At 43.9% G+C, this 20,873-nt stretch overlaps 1 protein-coding gene across 2 annotated transcripts in view; it reads left to right on the forward strand.

Annotated features, from left to right (window-relative positions):
• Window positions 1–20,873, forward strand: part of CCDC157 (coiled-coil domain containing 157) — an 83,560-nt gene that overhangs the window by 37,254 nt on the left and 25,433 nt on the right. For both annotated transcript variants that reach the window (XM_077297302.1, XM_077297293.1), the window contains 3 exons: window positions 2,254–2,430; window positions 2,587–2,749; window positions 18,283–18,422. In XM_077297302.1, coding sequence (XP_077153417.1) covers window positions 2,254–2,430; window positions 2,587–2,749; window positions 18,283–18,422 — 480 coding nt within the window. The remainder of the gene's footprint in view (window positions 1–2,253; window positions 2,431–2,586; window positions 2,750–18,282; window positions 18,423–20,873) is intronic.

Raw genomic sequence — 20,873 nt, forward strand, 5'->3', positions numbered from 1 at the left:
CAGTAAGTATGAATAAAGGAGCAATATTTGATTTAAAAAAAAGCACATAATGCAATATATAAATGTGATAAAGCGCTAAATGTATGACTGGAGTCAACAGACTCTTACCAAATTTAATGAATGATTGCCCAGAGAAACACATCATGCAATGTCAGTACACTGATGCCATAAAGTGCTAGGTGCAAAGTGCCAAACATACATGGATGGAGAGAAAAAGGACTCCTGCACCACAACTCAGACCTTTAAAGCAGGGAATACACATAGAGTAATAGAATTACACGGACAGTCCCATAAATAAAGTGGCACCATAGTGCAGACTGAGCCCAATGCACGAGATACTTTGTCAATAGAATCCTTGTAAAGTAGATTGTGAGGGAGAGGCGGTGGGTACTAGGATTCTCTTTTTGTTTTTTATTCTTGAGGCATGCACCATCCCTTATGTATACCCCAATTTTATTACTTTACTTGTAGTGGCCCTCAGAGAGGTGTGGGGGAGGAGGCTGCACCACTGACTCAGTACATGTATTCTAGTGCTGGATTCACAGCGTCACTGCTCAGTACTGCTATGTAATGTCCTTTGTGTTGCTCCTGCTTATCTGTGATGTATATGTGAGATGACATGGCAACTACTGTAGTTTTCTCCTAATCCGGGGCTGAGCTTAGAAACAACTACCAATTAGAAATGGAGGCTTGAAGTGGGTTAAAAGTGTTATAAAATCCAGGTTACACGTTATATATCGGTGAAAGGAGGTTTTTACAAAATTGCAGGTTATAACCTATTCTCTGGATAGGGGATAACTTTGTAATGTAGAGTGGACCCCAATTATTCAAGAGGATTCAGAACCCCAAGAACAGATCTCATTCTCAAATGAAGCATAGATGCCCTTGCTCGCCCTCTGCTCCATTCTTTTTCAGTTTAAAGAGTGACTATCGGTTTAATTTTAATTATATAAATCAATAGTACACATGAAAATAAGAAGCTTTGTAATATACACTCACCGGCCACTTTATTAGGTACACCTGTCCAACTTCTTGTTAACACTTAATTTCTAATCAGCCAATCACATGGCGGCAACTCAGTGCATTTAGGCATGTAGACATGGTCAAGACAATCTCCTGCAGTTCAAACCGAGCATTAGTATGGGGAAGAAAGGTGATTTGAGTGCCTTTGAACGTGGCATGGTTGTTGGTGCCAGAAGGGCTGGTCTGAGTATTTCAGAAACTGCTGATCTACTGGGATTTTCACGCACAACCATCTCTAGGGTTTACAGAGAATGGTCCGAAAAAGAAAAAAAATCCAGTGAGCGGCAGTTCTGTGGGCGGAAATGCCTTGTTGATGCCAGAGGTCAGAGGAGAATGGGCAGACTGGTTCGAGCTGATAGAAAGGCAACAGTGACTCAAATCGCCACCCGTTACAACCAAGGTAGGCCTAAGAGCATCTCTGAACGCACAGTGCGTCGACCTTTGAGGCAGATGGGCTACAGCAGCAGAAGACCACACCGGGTACCACTCCTTTCAGCTAAGAACAGGAAACTGAGGCTACAATTTGTACAAGCTCATCGAAATTGGACAGTAGAAGATTGGAAAAACGTTGCTTGGTCTGATGAGTCTCGATTTCTGCTGCGACATTCGGATGGTAGGGTCAGAATTTGGCGTAAACAACATGAAAGCATGGATCCATCCTGCCTTGTATGGAGCATCTTTGGGATGTGCAGCCGACAAATCTGCGGCAACTGTGATGCCATCATGTCAATATGGACCAAAATCTCTGAGGAATGCTTCCAGCACCTTGTTGAATCTATGCCACGAAGAATTGAGGCAGTTCTGAAGGCAAAAGGGGGTCCAACCCGTTACTAGCATGGTGTACCTAATAAAGTGGCCGGTGAGTGTATGTTATCAGGTTACTCTGTCGGAAATAACTGAGCGCTCTACTCCAGTAGCCCCATAGAGAGTGAATGGAGCAGAAGTAGGACATGCACATCCTCGCTCCATTGGAAACAAAGCTCTGCAGAGCCCCAATGTTGGTGTTCAGAGGCCCCGTTTTCGGGTTCTCTATGGTACCAGTGGTCAGACCCCCAGAAATCAGCCAATCCAGATAGGGTATAAATTGCTCTTTTAGTCTTCACAATTGATCGTTTTTTCCGTAAAAGTCCGCTAACATTCGCCCTATAGCCTCCTTGGTATTATTTTTATAGTTACTCAATCATAATATGTGCATAGTGTTAATAAACTGACTTCTGCTGCTGGTTCTAGTCTCTACAGGCAAAGCAAAAATCACTGTCACAGCAGTTAGACAGATTGTCCCAAGAGTGTGAAACCTTGCGTGGTAACCTGGGGGAGGCAGATGAAGAAAGAGCCAAATTAGAAGAACTGATACAGCAAATACAGGGGGAGGAAGAAAAGCTAAGGCACCAAATGAAGGAGCAACAGGTAATGCTAAATTACTTTACTCTTCAAAAACGCTATACAGAGGTCTGAATAGAAATATCGTTCCAGTTTCACCACCAACATTTTACTATTCGTATCTGATCAATGGGCTCAAATTCCTTGATCTTATGGTCTGCTCTTCCACCTTACCGCATGTAGGACACGATAAAGACACTGCGGCAGGAGAAGACAACATTGGAGACGTCTGTCGCAGATGTGACCGGACGGCTCGCAGAATTACAAGGTTGCCTGCAGGAGCAGAAGGACAGAGAGAAATTACTGGTGTGTTATCCAGATTTGCACCCACTGCCGGAATTTCAGAGTAAGTTCTGAGACTGTGAATTGGCTTTTCCTACAACAGATCCAGATCTCTCGCTCTGGAAGGCTGATCCTGTCCAATATTATGTAACCCACTGATGTGAATATGAAAACTTCATTCCTTCCACAGTAGAGGGAAATTGATCACTTACTGCCAAGTTTAGTAAGTCTCATCATTGAAGGCCTTAGCTGGAGAAGAACTTGTGGTCGGCCTATTGTCAATGGAGCCCTCTAACATGGTTCAAAGGAGAGAACCTCTTTAATGGTTGACATTTTCCATCTAATCTAATCGTACTTAAATTAATTATACTGCATTAAAGCACTAGTGTAACCTGACCCTTGCCCAGCGTGATTGCCCTAACAACACTGGATGATAGATTCCATACAGATATGAGAAAGATACTGGGCTACACTGTTAACCCGTTCCCCACATGGCTATTTTCCATTTTTGCATTTTAATTTTTTCTTCCAAGAGCCATATCTTTTTATTTCTCCATTGACATAGCCATCTGAAGGCTTTTTTTTTCGTGGGACAAGTTGTACTTTTGAATGACAACATTCATTTTATCATGTGATGTACTGGAAAGTAGGAAAAAGATTTCAAGTGCAACAAAACTGCCAAAAAAGCACAATTCCACAATGATTTTTTTATTTACCATGTTTACTATGTGGTAAAAATGACCAGGCAATATGATTCTCCAGGTTAGTACGATTATTTAGATATTAAACATGTATAGTAGGTTTTTTTTATTTTTTTAGTTAACCCCTTCACAACCTATGAAGTGTATATATATCATAGATCATATCTCTGCATTCCATGGAGGCTCCGGTGCTGAGCCCGCATGTTTTCAGGCATATGATAGCTGATTAGCTGTCATATGTCCCTAACAGCCACGGGTGGAATCGAGATCCACCAGTGGCTGTTAACATGTTAAATGCCTCTTTCATTTAAAATGTCCCCGCCAGAAGCACATCACTAATCCCACCCATCACATGATCGCAGGGTACTGATGGGTAGGCATGACAACCTAGGATCTGCAGGAGATCCCTGTGGTTGTCATTGCTGATCTGCTGTGAGCGCCGCCCTGTGGCCAGCGTTCATAGCAGATGATCAATTCTCCTACACATAGCAGGGCCGCTTCATGTCTCCTAAGGAGACTATTGAAGCATGTAAAAAAGTAGATAAAGTTTTTAAAAATATAACAAAAATATGTAAAAAGTTCAAATCACACCCCTTTTGCCCCATTCAAAATAAAACAATATGTTAAAAAAATAATACACGTTTGACATCGCTGCGTTGAGAAACGCTTGATCTATCAAAATATAAAAGAAATTACTATAATCAGATCGGTAAACGGCGTAACGAGAAAAAATTACAGAATTACATTTTTTGGGGTCGCCACAACATTTCATTAAAATGCAATAACATTGAATCTACCACAAAAGGGTATCAATAAAAGCGTCAGTTCGGAACACAAAAAATAAGCCCTCACCCAGCCCCAGATCATGAAAAATATTCACTACGAGTTTCCGAAAAGGGCACTTTTTTTTTGTTGTTTTGTTTTTTTTTTGTTTTAGCATTTAACCTTTGACTTAGGCCATGTGCACACGTTAAGTATTTTTCGCGTTTTTTTCGCGTTTTTTCGCTATAAAAACGTGATAAAAACGCGAAAAAAACGCTTACATATGCCTCCTATTATTTTAAGTGTATTCCGCATTTTTTGTGCAAATGTAGCCTTTTTTTCCGCGAAAAAATCGCATCGCGGAAAAAAAAGCAACATGTTCATTAAAATGCGGAATTGCAGGGGATTCCGCACACCTAGGGGTCCATTGATCTGCTTACTTCCCGCACGGGGCTGTGCCCACGATGCGGGAAGTAAGCAGATTATGTGCGGTTGGTACCCAGGGTGGAGGAGAGGAGACTCTCCTCCACGCACTGGGCACCATATAAGTGGTCAAAAAAAAGAATTAAAATAAAAAATAGTCCTATACTCACCCTCGATGTCTTCCCGCCTCCACTGCACGCTGTCGCTTCGGTTCCTGTAGCTGGTGTGCGGTGAAAGACCTGCCGATGACGTCACTGTCCTGTGATTGGTCGTGAGCGGTCATGTGACCGTGACGTCACGGAAGGTCCTGTGCGCACAGACCAGCTATAGGAAGAGGAACGGACGCCGGTGAGGAGATGTCTGGGTGAGTATAAGCATTTTTTTATTTTTTTTATTATTTTTAAACATTCTCTCTTTTACTATAGATGCTGCATAAGCTGCATCTATAGTAAAAAGTTGGTCACACTTGTCAAACACTATGTTTGACAAGTGTGACCAACCTGTCAGTCAGTTTTCCAAGCGATGCTACAGATCGCTTGGAAAACTTTAGCATTTTGCAAGCTAATTACGCTTGCAGAATGCTAAAAAAAAACGCGAAAAAAACGGAAAAAAAACGCAAAAAAAAAAATGCGGATTTCTTGCAGAAAATTTCCGGTTTTCTTCAGGAAATTTCTGCAAGAAATCCGCAACGTGTGCACATACCGGGTATGTGCACACGTTGTGGATTTCTTGCAGAAATTTCCTGAAGAAAACCGGAAATTTTCTGCAAGAAATCCGCATTTTTTTTTTTGCGTTTTTTTTCCGTTTTTTTCGCGTTTTTTTTAGCACTCTGCAAGCGTAATTAGCTTGCAGAATGCTAAAGTTTTCCAAGCGATCTGTAGCATCGCTTGGAAAACTGACTGACAGGTTGGTCACACTTGTCAAACATAGTGTTTGACAAGTGTGACCAACTTTTTACTATAGATGCAGCTTATGCAGCATCTATAGTAAAAGAGAGAATGTTTAAAAATAATAAAAAAAATAAAAAAATGCTTATACTCACCCAGACATCTCCTCACCGGCGTCCGTTCCTCTTCCTATAGCTGGTCTGTGCGCACAGGACCTTCCGTGACGTCACGGTCACGTGAGCGGTCACATGACCGCTCACGACCAATCACAGGACAGTGACGTCATCGGCAGGTCTTTCACCGCACACCAGCTACAGGAACCGAAGCGACAGCGTGCAGTGGAGGCGGGAAGACATCGAGGGTGAGTATAGGACTATTTTTTATTTTAATTCTTTTTTTTGACCACTTATATGGTGCCCAGTGCGTGGAGGAGAGTCTCCTCTCCTCCACCCTGGGTACCAACCGCACATAATCTGCTTACTTCCCGCATCGTGGGCACAGCCCCGTGCGGGAAGTAAGCAGATCAATGGACCCCTAGGTGTGCGGAATCCCCTGCAATTCCGCATTTTAATGAACATGTTGCTTTTTTTTCCACGATGCGATTTTTTCGCGGAAAAAAAGGCTACATTTGCACAAAAAATGCGGAATACACTTAAAATAATAGGAGGCATATGTAAGCGTTTTTTTCGCGTTTTTATAGCGAAAAAACGCGAAAAAAAACGCGAAAAATACTTAACGTGTGCACATGGCCTAAGAGTGAAGGGCTTCAGTCTGCCACCAGCCCAAATGGAATTGATAAGCAGTTGATTAGCCCCTTTCTCCTACGCCTCATTGGGTGACACAGACCGTGGGTGTATGCTGCTGCCAATAGGAGGCAACACAAAGTGATACAAAGAAAGTTAGCTCCTCCCCTGCAGTATACACCCTCCTGCTTGCTCCCAGAGAACCAGTTCTTGCTTAGTGTCTGTAGGAGGCACTTGGGTCTGGTTCAGACCCCAACGTTTATATTTTATTTTTACTTTTCTGTAAATTTTAATTTTTTAATTAACGGAGTGAAGGAGGCGACAGATCCTTTCAAGACTCCAATCTCCCCCGAATCATCAGCAGGCGAGAACGCGGAGAGTTCCTCCCCGTACCCTCTCCTGCGACGTGGGATGCCATGCCTGAGCTCACTTCAGGGATGACGGTTCCTTCACGGTCCCAATCTCCACACCAGCAACAGGCGACCACATGGAGTGTCGCCTCCATGTATCCTCTCCTGGAGCCAGGCCTACAGCCGGACATTCTGCCCTGTTCCACAACAGAGGGCCCACTATGGCGTCCATGCAGTCCCCACTGCATCACCACTGATTGAAAGCGAATGATGGATGGAGGCAGAAAGTCCCTCTCCACCCCCCTGACTATGGGGATGGTGGATTGAGGGGGGAGTCCCACAACCAGCCACACCGCAACAGGTCTGCACCAGCTCTGCTACATCACCTGAAAATGTGAGTGTGACTGCGGCTGGCACCATCTGGTCGCAGATACGGGGTCCTGGTCCCTGGGGGGTGGTGTCACGGCATCCAGTGGCGTTTTACACCGCTTTATTCGTCTATATGTTTGCGCCGCCGGCGGCGCTCATTTCCGGCAGGCTTCAGTTTAGTCCCCGGCCTCTAGCCGGCCAAGATCGTGTTTTTCATGGCTCCGCCCACCGCAGCCGGCGCCACCCACACTTCTGGCGCTTCTTGTCCTAAACGAGAGGCGCCCCTCCTACTCTCAGCGGCCATCTTTCTACACCTCAGGAACGGAGCCGGCTTCCTGACAGCGGTGACAGTAACCGCAGCGCTGACAGAAGCGCTGCGAGGCGTGAGGACACCGACACCTTCCCTGGGGACACAAGAGCAGGACCTGGGTAAGCTGAATCCTCCGGAACTGACAGCTTAACACCTGAGGTAACGCGCCGGGCTCAAAAATTTAGTCCCCGGCTTCGGCCGAGGTGTAAGTCCCTCTCCACCTCCCTATTAAAGGGATGGCGGATTGAGGGTGACCCCTTTCTCCCTGTACCATGGTCCTAGACCAGCAGTGGCACTGGACAGGCGGTCTGTGGGGATGCTGGCAGGGGGGCTTACTCTGGCAGCGAGGGCGCATTTCTGGGGCCGACTCACAGGGGCAACAGTTTGGCATTTACAACGACTCTGCATGCAGTTTCCTTAAAGGTGCCATGACATCGTCACGGTCCAAGCTCCCAAAGGGTCCAATAAGACTATTAGTTTTATCTAACTTGCAAAACCCGTGCCCTCAAATGCGCTCAGGAGCTCTCCATCGCCCCAATCCCAGTGTACCTAGTTCCCCTGAGGGGCTTCGTCAATTAAGCAATCCGTGGCTTATCTGGCCAAAAGAGATTGAATTCCTCTGTGGATCGGCGATTTTAGCAGGTCTGATATAAATGGATTCTCTTCTACACTGAAGTCATCGGCTAGCACTGGCCGCAAGTATTCTAGAAACGTACAAGCGTCTATAAATCGGATTCGTGGTACGATTACCCGAGCAATCTCGGGCCTTGGCATTCTTCAGCTCTGTTTCTCGCTCTCCCTCACCAGTAATTTGCAGAACGAGACTCTGAGTTTGAATTGGATGTTTCCTGGATCTGCACTCGCCAGAGTTCCAGAAAATGAGGGACTCTCTTATTGAGGCCGTCAATCAGACTCTAAAGGTTGACGAGGATTGCGGTTCTGTCCCAGAACACACAGTGCCCTTCAAGAGGACTAATCACCTTCATCATACAGTGTTTACCATTCACCTGGAGGTCCGGGTTATACTTAACCAACGCTGAGAGCAACCTGTTAAACGTCTCAAGGGTCAGCACCCTCTTGAGGTGTGGTACCCCCCTGTTTTGATCTGTGGAAAGATTGAGCTGAATCTCCTGCAGTGAACCCGCCAGTATTCGTTTCGGTATTCAGAATCCTTCTTCCCTGGCCAGATGGATCATCACCCACAGACTGTCAGAGACTCCGACTCGTTCCATCTTTGAGACCTCTGGTTCAGCATTATCCATCGTATGCGGCGGCAGGGGTAGCTAAAGCCATGGTATCCTGGTCGCCTTTTTGGAGGCGGCTAGCTGCGCTACACTATGAGCGGCGGATGCCATCACGTTCAGAAGGTTTTTTTATGGCTTATTGAATAGAAAATGGCCTCTGTGTGCAAAAAAAAAAGGTCTCTGACATCTCGTCCTTCCAGAGTGACCGTTTATTTAGAGTAAAGCTGACTCACCTTGTCTCTGATGCTATGGGAGGAAAGAGCAATTCTTCTCCGCGGCAAGGCTTGGACAACCTTTTTTGGTGTCACAAACAAATCTTTTTTCGGACACCATAGATTTACAAGGGGTTCGAGATGTTCTATTCTAATCTGTTTGACGTTCGCTCATTACTTTGGCTGCATGGGGTCCTGGGTTCAAAATCCCACCTTAGTTTATCAGACCGGCAGCACCATTGGGTAACAGCCCTGGGTAAGTGCTCTAACCCTGAGGCCCCGTTGTTTTTTCCCTGCAAAGGATGCATGAGATTAACAGGTCATGGGGTATTCTGTCTTACAGCCTCATTTTACTGAGGCTGGGATCTAGACTACGCTATACCTCCCCCCAAGTGGTCTTCGTCGCTGTCGCAGCCCATGGCATCACTGACCACAGCGATACAGTCCCTTCATGATCCTTCCTCTATCAGTCAGGGTCTTCACCAGCCTGACTGGGATAATTCTTCCATCTCTAATGCAGCACGCTGGTTCAGTGGTTAGTACTACAGCCTTGCAATCTGGAGTCTTGGCATCAGATCCCACCAAAGGATCACGCACTTTTGTCGATAAAAGAGGGATGCTTCTAACATCCATCGACAACGGGATGTTTTTGCCTACATATTCAGATTTTCCCCTCTCTAAACAATCCTGTGCTTTGCCATTCCCAAACAGTATTTTCAGTTCACATTGTGCTCTCGAAGGTCATGACGGCTGTCATGTCCATCTTGCACTCTCGAGGCGTGATCTTTCTGCCCTACTCAGACGACCTTCTCATCAGGGGTCTGTCCTTCCAGGACTGCGCGAAGTAGCTCCGCATCTCTGGCGATACTCTTCCTCCCCTGAGCTCGTGGATAAATGTATACAGGCTCCCCTCGTTCCAGCCCAGTGGATATCCTTTTTAGGAATGACCTTGGATGCCTCCGAGGATTAGTGATTCTCCCTCAACACAAGGTCCGAGCCTTTTTTAACAGGGAGCCCACGCACTTAACCACTCACTCCGTCATTCTATCCGGTTTGCTATGACGGCACTAGGGCAAAATGGTGACAGCAGTGGAAACGGTCTTCTTTTTCGTTCATCTGAATCTCCGTCCCCTGCAGCATGAACCCATTTTCTTCCTTGATCGCCGGTGCTGCATGCCCCAGTGGCTCAGGCAACCTCTCAGGTGGTGGACTTTGAGGCCTTCTCTCTTCCAGAGGAAATATTTTCTCCTGATTTAATGGTTAGTGGTGTCTACCGATGTCAGTCTCCTTGACTGGGGAGTAGTCTTAGGCACCTCCATGGCTCAGGGGTGCTGATCACCTCGGGAGTCAAGCCTTCCGATTAATGTCTGGGAAATCCGAGCAATCAGGATAGCCCTGCAACAGTTCCATTATCTCCTGGCGAGTCACCCCATCCGAATTCAATAGGATAAAGCCACGGCTGTCACATGTATCAATTATTAAAGGGTGTACCCACAGCAGGGTGGCCATGCACAAGGTAGCCCATATTGCTCGACAGGCAGAGAGGAACCACTCAGTATTTTCAGCAGTCCATATCCCAGGCGGCAGTTTTTTCCTAGCCGTCAAGGTCTCGCCTTGGGACAGTGGGAGGCCTTTCGACAGAAATGTATTCATTTAAGGAGTCCAGGCGTGGATCGGATGGCTTCAAGATTGAACGCCAAGGTAATCCACTTCAGAGCTCGGTCTCGGGATCCAAAGACCATCAAGGGGTATACACGGGTCTCTCCGCGGCTTCAGTTTCATCTTCAGTACGTGCTTTTTTCCCCGCTACCTTTACTTCCGAGAGTCGTCAGGTAGACCTGAGCAGAGGGGACTCCTCGTCGCCCAGGTTAGGCCCCACTGGGCGTGATATTCAGATTTAGTGCAGATAGTAGTCGATGTCCTATGGCGACTGCCGGATCATCCAAATATAATCTGCCAACGTTCTTTTTTTGTCAGGACGTCCTCATGTCTTCTCTGTTCCCTCCAATTTGGGAAATTCTCCAGACTGGTCTGGAATCAGGTTTGACGCTCAGCTTTATTTCTCTCCCTCTCCCTCTCTCTCTCTCAAAGGCCAGAACTTGGCCTTATCTGTTTTATTCCAGCGCAGAATTACTTCCATTCTGTAAGTATGCATTTTCTTTCAGGGGGTCTCCCATGTGGTATCCCCCTATAGCTTGCATTTAGAGCCCTGAGACCTTATATGGTCCTGGGTGCTCTTTAACAGACGCCATTCGAACCGTTGCAGGATGTCTCCGAAGTCGTCTGTTTCTTCTCGCTGCGCTGTCTATCAACCAAGTTTCAGAGCTACCACTCTGTTCGGTCGAGTGCCGTTCCTTTCCTGATTTTCCCCCAGGACAAGACTGTCATCGAATCATCTACGGTCTCTGTTTTTTCCCAAGTTGGTTTTTCTCTTTCCACCTTATCAAGGACTTTGTCCTTCTCTCTTTTCTTGTCCATCCAGTACATCTTGGTGGAATGAGCCTTTCACACCCTGGACATAGTAAAGGCTTTCCAAAGGTGCATCTAGAAGATGACGCCCTTCAGTAGGTCGGACGCCCTATCTGTGTGTTCCTGAGGGTCTCAGGCACCGTTTAGCCATTTCAGGGCTACGATACCAAATGGTCTCACTTGGCTTTTCAGATGTCCTACTGCGTCAGTGACATGCCTATCCCAATGGGGATTACAGCACACTACTCGGTCGGTAGACGTTCTTTTTTGTGCCTTTCGGCATCAGGCGTCAGCACAACAGGGCTGCAAGGCTGTAACTTGATACAGCCTACGCTCTCAGACTTCTGCACAAACGGCCCTTCGCAGATGTATTCTGCAAGCGGCGGTAGCGCAACTTTAGTCAGTTGGTACATGGGGTTAGATCTGTGATGTAATTCCCCACTCAGGGACTGTGTCAGGACTCTGAACATTTTTTACCTTTTGTGCATTACTGCCCTCTTCCAAGATGGCGTCTTTGGTCTCATGTGCACTGTGTCTTCCTGCTAGAAAACTCCACCCCAGCTTTCAGTCTGTGCTAGAGTATTCTGCCTTGCATCCAGCTCCTGACCTCTGATTACTCCCTGGCTATACACCTGCTCCTGTGAACCTGTGTGGTGATCCTGCTACTCTGCTCTGAGTTCCTGCTGCATACACAAGTTTCCAGTAATCCTCCTTCATCTGCTGCTCGTGTTTACTTCATCTGCATTTGCTGGACATGTAAGCTGCTGCTGCTTTGCAATAACCTGAGACTATTAACCAGGCCTCCCTGGTTGAGCTAAGATATGATTTGAACTGCCTATAAGCATATCTATCTGTGTCTGGACTAAGACAAGGATTTATTCGTGTCAAGTATCCTCAAGAATAAGTGTGCTTCATAGACTTTCTGCTTGATTGATTTTCCTCTGAAGTTTCCTATAGACTGCTAAGCTGCGTTTATTATTTGCACCAAGTGTTGTGGACTTGAGTTTCTCTCTGCACCTGTTTGAATCACCATGTGATAATATAGACTTTACCACTTATAAAACTGTGTCCTGTAGTTGTCTTGTTCCACGCAAAGAGTCTCCTGAGTTATCCCCTATAATTATCACAGACTGCTTTGGGATGTCCCATGGTCTGTGTCCCCCAATGATGCGTAGGAGAAATATAGTGATATTTGTGTACTCACCGTAAAATCCTTTTCTCCGAGCCAATCATTGGGGGCACAGCACCCACCCTGTTAATCTTTTGGCTTGCACTTGGTTTTTCTTTAATCTGATATGAAGTTTATGATCTCCTACTGCTTTTGCACTGAACTGGTTCTCTGGGAGCCAGCAGGAGGGTGTATACTGCAGAGGAGGAACTAACTCTTTTTGTTTCAACTTAGTGTCCTCCTAGTGGCAGCAGCATAACACCCATGGTCTGTGTCCCCCAATGATTGGCTCGGAGAAAAGGATTTTATGGTGAGCACACAAAAATCCCTATTTCCTCTCTACAGGATTTTAACAAGACTGACTCCTTCAAGATCATACAGAAAATTCTGCAGACTAAATAGCGAGGTCAGCTATATTTCTTGCTGAATGTAAAGCACAGATGTAGCGTTTGTTTGTTTTTTATTGCAGCGCAGGAGTGTTGCTCAAGGCAAAACTGCTCCAACTCCTTCAGCTTAGATGATTTTCTCTGGTCAACAGCAATCTTCAAGTTTGACCACAGATTCTCAATTGGATTGAGATCTGGGCTTTATAGCTCTGTATTTTGCACCATCCATCTTCCCCTCGACTCTGACCATTTTCCCTGTCCCTGCTGCCGAAAAGCATCCCCACAGCATAATGCTGCCACCATCATGTTTCACTGTGGGGATGGTTTTCTTGAAGTGATGAGCTGTGTTGGTTTGGCGCCAGAGATATCGTTTACTTTGGTGGCCAAAAGTAAAATTTTGGTCTCATCTGACCACAGTACCTTCTTCCATAAATTTGGAGAGTCTCCCACATGTCACATAAATTTAATTTTTGCCTATATTTGTCACACTTCACCCCACCAACTTAGACTATTTAGTCCTGAAGCATCACAAAAAATCAGATTACAAAAATATTTAAGCAACGGGTATACTGTAACAAAATAGGTAAAAAGCCAAGGGGGCAAGCCACTGTATAATGCTAGGGTCGGAGATCTTAGATTAATAACGTCAGCGGGGATAAAAAAATCTAGTGGTGCTTTAAGCTTTCACTTCTAGATTTAGTGTTCCTTTGATACAGAATTATAGTTGTGGAATATAAGCAGTGTGTAGTCTTGGTGGATTAAGGAAATCTTGAGTTTCAAATTTCCACAACAATAGACAATACTTTAAAGATGTGAAAAGATATTCATGGCAACTTGTAAAAACTATTATATGGTATGTTGCCCAACCAGTCTGATGACTGTGACTGTTTTTCACTATTTTAGTCCTGATTGTGCTTGTCTGATAGCATAGTGTGTATAGTACACCAATCTAAATGAAGTTGCGCTGTTTGGCTGCGCTCATACATGCTATTTTTGTCTCATTTTTTATGTGTTTTTATGTTTTAACTAGAATGTTGAGAAAACAATGCATCAAAATTTGACACAGTCAAGAAGTTGTCCACTACATGGACAACTTCTCATACCCCTCACATGGCCCCGATAAAATAATAAAGCTTATAATCTGCTCCCGTGCTGGCACTGTTCCCACGGTGTCTGCACTCGCTCTCCCCGAAGCTCTCGTGAGGTGTTGTGACACGTGAGCCCGGCGCCCAATCAGTGCGGGCGTCACTATCCCCGCCTCCTGTCGAATTGGACATGAAAAGGAAGTCCTAGATCAGCTGCAGCCCAGACTTCCTCTTCATGTACGATTTGTCCAAAGTCGGAGACAGTGATATAACAACACCGCACGAGAGCCCCGTGAGAGCAAGTGCAGACCTCTGTAACGGCACCAGCACGAGAGGGGAGTATAAGCTTTATTATTTTATGATGGACAAACATTTTGATCAAAAAGGAGTTGTCCTAGTGGTGGACAACCCCTTTTAAAGGAGTTGTCCAATACATATTTTTATGATAAAAATGGGACCAAAGGGGCATTAAGACAAAAAAAAGGGGCAAATACGTATCACAACCCCACTGTCCACTGCATATGTTTCCCTTCATCATGTGCCCACTGCAGCCAATCAGTAGTCACTGATCGGCTGCAGCCTATACAATTTATCTGAGGCTGAAGAAACAATTTTTCCTCCATCTAGTCACCAGTGCAGGGAAAATGAGGGTGTCCATTAGATGTCTGTGTTTTATCTCTTTCTTTAATAACCCCTTGGGACTATTTTTAAAAGAAAAAATGTAGAGGACAACCTCTTTAACCCTTTCATGACCCAGCCTATTTTGACCTTAATGACCTGGCCATTTTTTGCAATTCTGACCAGTGTTTCTTTATGAGGTAATAACTCAGGAACACTTCAATGAATCTTAGCGATTCTTAGACTGTTTTTTTGTGACATATTGGGATTCATGTTAGTGGTAAATTTAGATCGATAGTTTTTGCGTTTTTGTGAAAAAATTGGAAATTTGGCGAAAATTTTGAAAATTTCGCAATTTTAAAATTTTGAATTTTTATTCTGTTAAACCAGTTATGTTATGTGACACAAAATAGTTAATAAATAACATTTTCCACATGTCTACTTTACATCAGCACAATTTTGGAAACAAAATTTTTATTTGTTAGGAAGTTATAAGGGTTAAAAGTTGACCAGCGATTTCTCATTTTTACAACAAAATTTACAAAACCATTTTTTTAGGGACCAAATCACATTTGAAGAGACTTTGGGGGGTCAATATGACAGAAAATACCCAAAAGTGAAACCATTCTAAAATCTGCACCCCTCAAGCTGATCAAAACCACATTCAAGAAGTATATTAACCCTTCAGGTGTTTCTCAGCAGCTGAAGCAACATGGAAGGAAAAAATGAACATTTAACTTTTTAGTCACAAAAATGATCTTTTAGCAACAATTTTTTTTATTTTCCCAAGGGTAAAAGGAGAAAGTGGATGCCAAAAGTTGTTGTACAATTTGTCCTGAGTACGCCGATACCCCATATCTGGGGGGTAACCACTGTTTGGGCGCACGGCAGGGCTCGGAAGGGAAGGAGCGCCATTTGACTTTTTGAATGGAAAATTAGCTCCAATCGTTAGAGGACACCATGTCGTGTATGGAGAGCCCCTGTGTGCCTAAACTTTGGAGCTCCCCTACAAGTGACCCCATTTTGGAAACTAGACCCCCCAAGGAACTTATTTAGATGCATAGTGAGCACTTTGAACCCCCAGGTGCTTCATAAATTGATCCATAAAAATTAAAAAGTACTTTTTTTCACAAAAATTTTATTTTTGCCTCAATTTTTTCATTTTCACATGGGCAACAGGATAAAGTGGATCCTAAAATTTGTTGGGCAATTTCTCCTGAGTGCACCGATACCTCATATGTGGTCATAAACCACTATTTGGGCGCACGGCAGGGCTCGGAAGGGAAAGAGCTCCATTTGACTTTATGAATTGAAAATTAGCTCCAATCGTTAGCGGACATCATGTCGCGTATAGAGAGCCCCTGTGTGCCTAAACATTGGAGCTCCCCCACAAGTGACCCCATTTTGGAAACTAGACCCCCCAGGAAACTTATCTAGATGTGTGGTGAGCACTTTGAACCCCCAAGTGCTTCACAGAAGTTTATAACGCAGAGCCGTGAAAATAAAAAATCATTTTTTTTCCTCAAAAAATGATTTTTTAGCCCGCAATTTTTTATTTTCACAAGGGTAACAGGAGAAATTAGACCCCAAAGTTGTTGTGCAATTTTTCCTGAGTACGTTGATGCCCCATATGTTTGGGTAAACCACTGTTTGGGCTCACGTCAGGGCTCGGAAGGGAAGTAGTGACGTTTTGAAATACAGATTTTGATGGAATAGTCTGCGGGCGTCATATTACGTTTTGAGAGCCCCTGATGTGCCTAAACATTAGAAACTCCTCTCAAGTGACCCCATTTTGGAAACTAGACCCCCCAAGGAACTTAACTAGATGTGTGATGATCACTTTGAACCCCCAAGTGCTTCACAGAATTTTATAACGCAGAGCCGTGAAAATAAAAAATCTTTTTTTTTCCACCCAAAAAATTTTTTAGCCCCCAATTTTTTATTTTCCCAAGGGTAACAGGAGAAATTAGACCCCCAAAGTTGTTGTGCAATTTTTCCTGAGTACGTTGATGCCCCATATGTTTAGGTAAACCACTGTTTGGGCGCACGTCGGGGCTCGGAAGGGAGGGAGCACCATTTGACTTTTTGAACTCAAGATGGTGGCGCCATGTCGTGTTTGGAGAGCCCCTGATGTGCCTAAACAGGGGAAACCCCTCAATTGTAACTCCATCACTAACCCCAACACACCCCTAACCCTAATCCCAACCCTAACCATAACCCTAATCACAACCCTAACCCTTATCTCAACCCTAACCATAACCCTAACCACAAGCCTAACCCTAACCATAACACACCCCTAACCCTAATCTTAACCCTAATTCTAACCCTAATTCCAACCCTAACCCTAATTCCAACCCTAATTCTCACCCTAACCCTAGTGGAAAAATAATCTGCATGATATTGCAGCATCATCCATGGCTGGATTGTAATATTTCACCAAGTTTCATTGGTGAAATATTACAATTGCTCTAATTGGCTGTTTCACTTTCAACAGCCAATCAAAGCAATCGTAGCCATGGGGGTGGCAAAGCCACCCCCCTGGGGTCAAGTACAAGCCCCCCCTGTACCTGCAGATTAGGTGACATTTGAGTTAACCTTTTCACCCGACCTGCAGGAACGCGATCCCGCCATGACGCCACATAGGCGTCACAGGTCGAATTGGCACCGACTTTTATGACGCCTATGTGGCATCACAGGTCGGAAAGGTTAAAGGGAATATCTCACCAGATGTTTGCTACTTAATCTGAGAGCAACATGATGTAGGGGCAGACCAATTACTAGGCTGCTTGGTGCAGTTTTGATAAAATCATTGTTTTATCCGCTGCAGATTTACCAGTTCTCTGAATGATGAGCTCTGTGTAGCTCCACCCACAACACTAATTGAACTGTACATAGGTGGAAAGCTGCCAATCAGTGGAAGGGGCGCGGTTTTACAGAGCTCATGAATATGGAGGACTACATGGCAGCAGATTTACTAGTCCTCTAGTGATAATCTCCTGCTGATAAAACAGTGATTTTATCAAAATTAAAGCAAGCAGCCCAGTAAGCGATACATTCCTGTAATCAGGATTTCTGTCTCTACATTATGCTGCTCTCAGATTAGTTGGCAAAAAGCTGATGACAGATTCCCTGTAATAGTCAGAAAATCATGACTGCACAAGTGGATTACTGTAGCATTAGGCCTCGTGCGCACTGCTCCATTAAGGTTTTACACATCCTCTGAAATACATGGAGCTGTAATACAGCACTAGTAATCTTTCTTCGGTCCAGACTGTTTCTTTGTATACCTCACATTTAGAAAAAAATCTTGACGTGCGCCATTGAGTGTTGCATTACAGAGCTGTTGGGACTCCCTGACTCCTATTACTTTGCTCTGTCATCACCCATAAACGCTACTAATTGTACATCGGCTATTGAACAGCCTGGAAGATCTGTTTTACTGTTTCAAACATTTTTCACTGTCTGCTCCTCTAATTATGGACATCCTTAAAATTTAAGAAAAGTTTTCCCATCTTTGGGCACAACTGTTATCTCTTGCTGTCTTTTATTCTTCACTTTTTGTATTTTTTCCTGGAGATATTTCGTGACAGATGCAGAAGCAAGTAGAACTCTGCTCCTGCATGGTCCTTCTGCATTTTCTTCTGCAAAGCTAAATATACAGAGGAAGAATAATACAGCTGTTGTTTTCTTTCCTGTATGATGCAAGTAGCCTACAGTGGACTTTTCTGAACTGTCTTATGCCAGTTTTTCAAGTCTGCTCACATGATGGTTTTTCAGTATAAATTGTTAAACACCACAAACATCTGATGATTGTATTTAGGCTTCCATTACACAATAAATTATATAAAACAATGTTGTCCTACATTGTAGGCACTGGGGACATTATGGAAGACATGGAAAAACAGCTTCAGGCAAACAGTATCCGTATAAGTATTCTGGAGGAGGAGAATTCCAAGCTAAGAGTAAGCCTGCACAGACTGGGGGAGAGAGGCAAACAAGGGGCGCTGAAGGTAATCAAGAAAGGGACAAATATCAATACTGTACAAAGTTTTTTCGCTTTAATCTCTTAGTGACCAAGCCACATTTTTCAAATCTGATGTGTAATTTTATGTCGCAAATTCCTCTGGAATGCTTCCAACATATCCCAGTGATCTTGAAGTTTGTGGTTTTTTTCCTGACACATTGTACTTTATCATGGTTATAAATTTAGGTTGATATGTTTTGCTTTTATTTATGAAAATCAGATATTTGCCAAAGATGTAAAAAAATAGCAATGTTCAGACTTTGAATGTTCTATATCTTTAAACAAAATATTTTAATAATTAACATTTACCTCATGTCCACTTTACATCAGCACCATTTCTGAAATGTTAGAATGTTAGAAGGTTTAACCCCTTCATGACCTTGCCGTTTTTTGCAATTCTGACCAGTGTCCCTTTATGAGGTAATAACTCAGGAACGCTTCAACGGATCCTAGCGATTCTGAGATTGTTTTTTCGTGACATATTGGGCTTCATGTTAGTGGTAAATTTAGGTCGATAATTTCTGAGTTTATTTGTGAAAAAAACGGAAATTTGGCAAAAATTTTGAAAATTTTGCAATTTTCACATTTTGAATTTTTATTCTGTTAAACCAGAGAGTTATGTGACACAAAATAGTTAATAAATAACATTTCCCACATGTCTACTTTACATCAGCACAATTTTGGAAACAATTTTTTTTTTGCTAGGAAGTTATAAGGGTTAAAATTTGACCAGTGATTTCTCATTTTTACAACAAAATTTACAAAACCATTTTTTTTAGGGACCACCTCACATTTGAAGTCATTTTGAGGGTTCTATATGGCTGAAAATACCCAAAAGTGACACCATTCTAAAAACTGCACCCCTCAAGGTGCTTAAAACCACATTCAAGAAGTTTATTAACCCTTCAGGTGTTTCACAGCAGCAGAAGCAACATGGAAGGAAAAAATGAACATTTAACTTTTTAGTCACAAAAATGATCTTTTAGCAACAATTTTTTTATTTTCCCAGCGGTAAAAGGAGAAACTGGACCACGGACGTTGTTGTCCAATTTGTCCTGAGTACGCTGATACCTCATATGTGGGGGTAAACCACTGTTTGGGCGCACGGCAGGGCTCGGAAGGGAAGGAGCGCCATTTGACTTTTTGAATGAAAAATTGGCTCCAATCTTTAGCGGACACCATGTCACGTTTGGAGAGCCCCCGTGTGCCTAAACATTGGAGCTCCCCCACAAGTGACCCCATTTTGGAAACTAGACCCCCCAAGGAACTTATCTAGAAGCATAGTGAGCACTTTAAACCCCCAGGTGCTTCACAAATTGATCCGTAAAAATGAAAAAGTACTTTTTTTTCACAAAAAAATTATTTTTGCCTCAATTTTTTCATTTTCACATGGGCAACAGGATAAAATGGATCCTAAATTTTGTTGGGCAATTTCTCCTGAGTACACCAATACCTCACATGTGGGGGTAAACCACTGTTTGGGCACATGGTAAGGCTCGGAAGGGAAGGAGCGCCATTTGACTTTTTGAATGAAAAATTATCTCCATCGTTAGCGGACACCATGTCGCGTTTGGAAAGCCCCTGTGTGCCTAAACATTGGAGCTCCTCCACAAGTGACCCCATTTTGGAAACTAGACCCCCCAAGGAACTCATCTAGAGGCATAGTGAGCACTTTAAACCCCCAGGTGCTTCACAAATTGATCCGCAAAAATGAAAAAGTACTTTTTTTTCACACAAAATTTCTTTTAGCCTCAATTCTTTCATTTTCACATGGGCAACAGGATAAAATGGATCCTAAAATTTGTTGGGCAATTTCTCCTGAGTATGCCGATACCTCATATGTGGGGGTAAACCACTGTTTGGGTGCACGGCAAGGCTCGGAAGGGGAGGCGTGCCATTTGACTTTTTGAATGGAAAATTAGCTCCAATCGTTAGCGGACACCATGTCGTGTTTGGAGAGCCCCTGTGTGCCTAAACATTGGAGCTCCCCTACAAGTGACCCCATTTTGGAAACTAGACCCCCCAAGGAACTTATCTAGATGCATAGTGAGCACTTATAACCCCCAGGTGCTTCACAGAAGTTTATAACGCAGAGCCGTGAAAATAAAAAAATAATTTTTCTTTCCTCAAAAATGATTTTTAGCCCAGAATTTTTTATTTTCCCAAGGGTAATAGGAGAAATTGGATCCCAAATGTTGTTTTCCAGTTTGTCCTGAGTACGATGATACCCCATATGTGGGGGTAAACCACTGTTTGGGCGCACGGCAGGGCTCGGAAGGGAAGGCACGCCATTTGGCTTTTTGAATGGAAAATTAGCTCCAATCATTAGCGGACACCATGTCGCGTTTGGAGAGCCCCTGTGTGCCTAAACATTGGAGCTCCCGCACAAGTGACCCCATTTTGGAAACTAGACCTCCCAAGGAACTAATCTAGATGT

Source organism: Ranitomeya variabilis, chromosome 1, assembly GCF_051348905.1.
Source record: "Ranitomeya variabilis isolate aRanVar5 chromosome 1, aRanVar5.hap1, whole genome shotgun sequence".
In the NCBI taxonomy this organism is placed as follows: Eukaryota; Metazoa; Chordata; class Amphibia; order Anura; family Dendrobatidae; genus Ranitomeya; species Ranitomeya variabilis.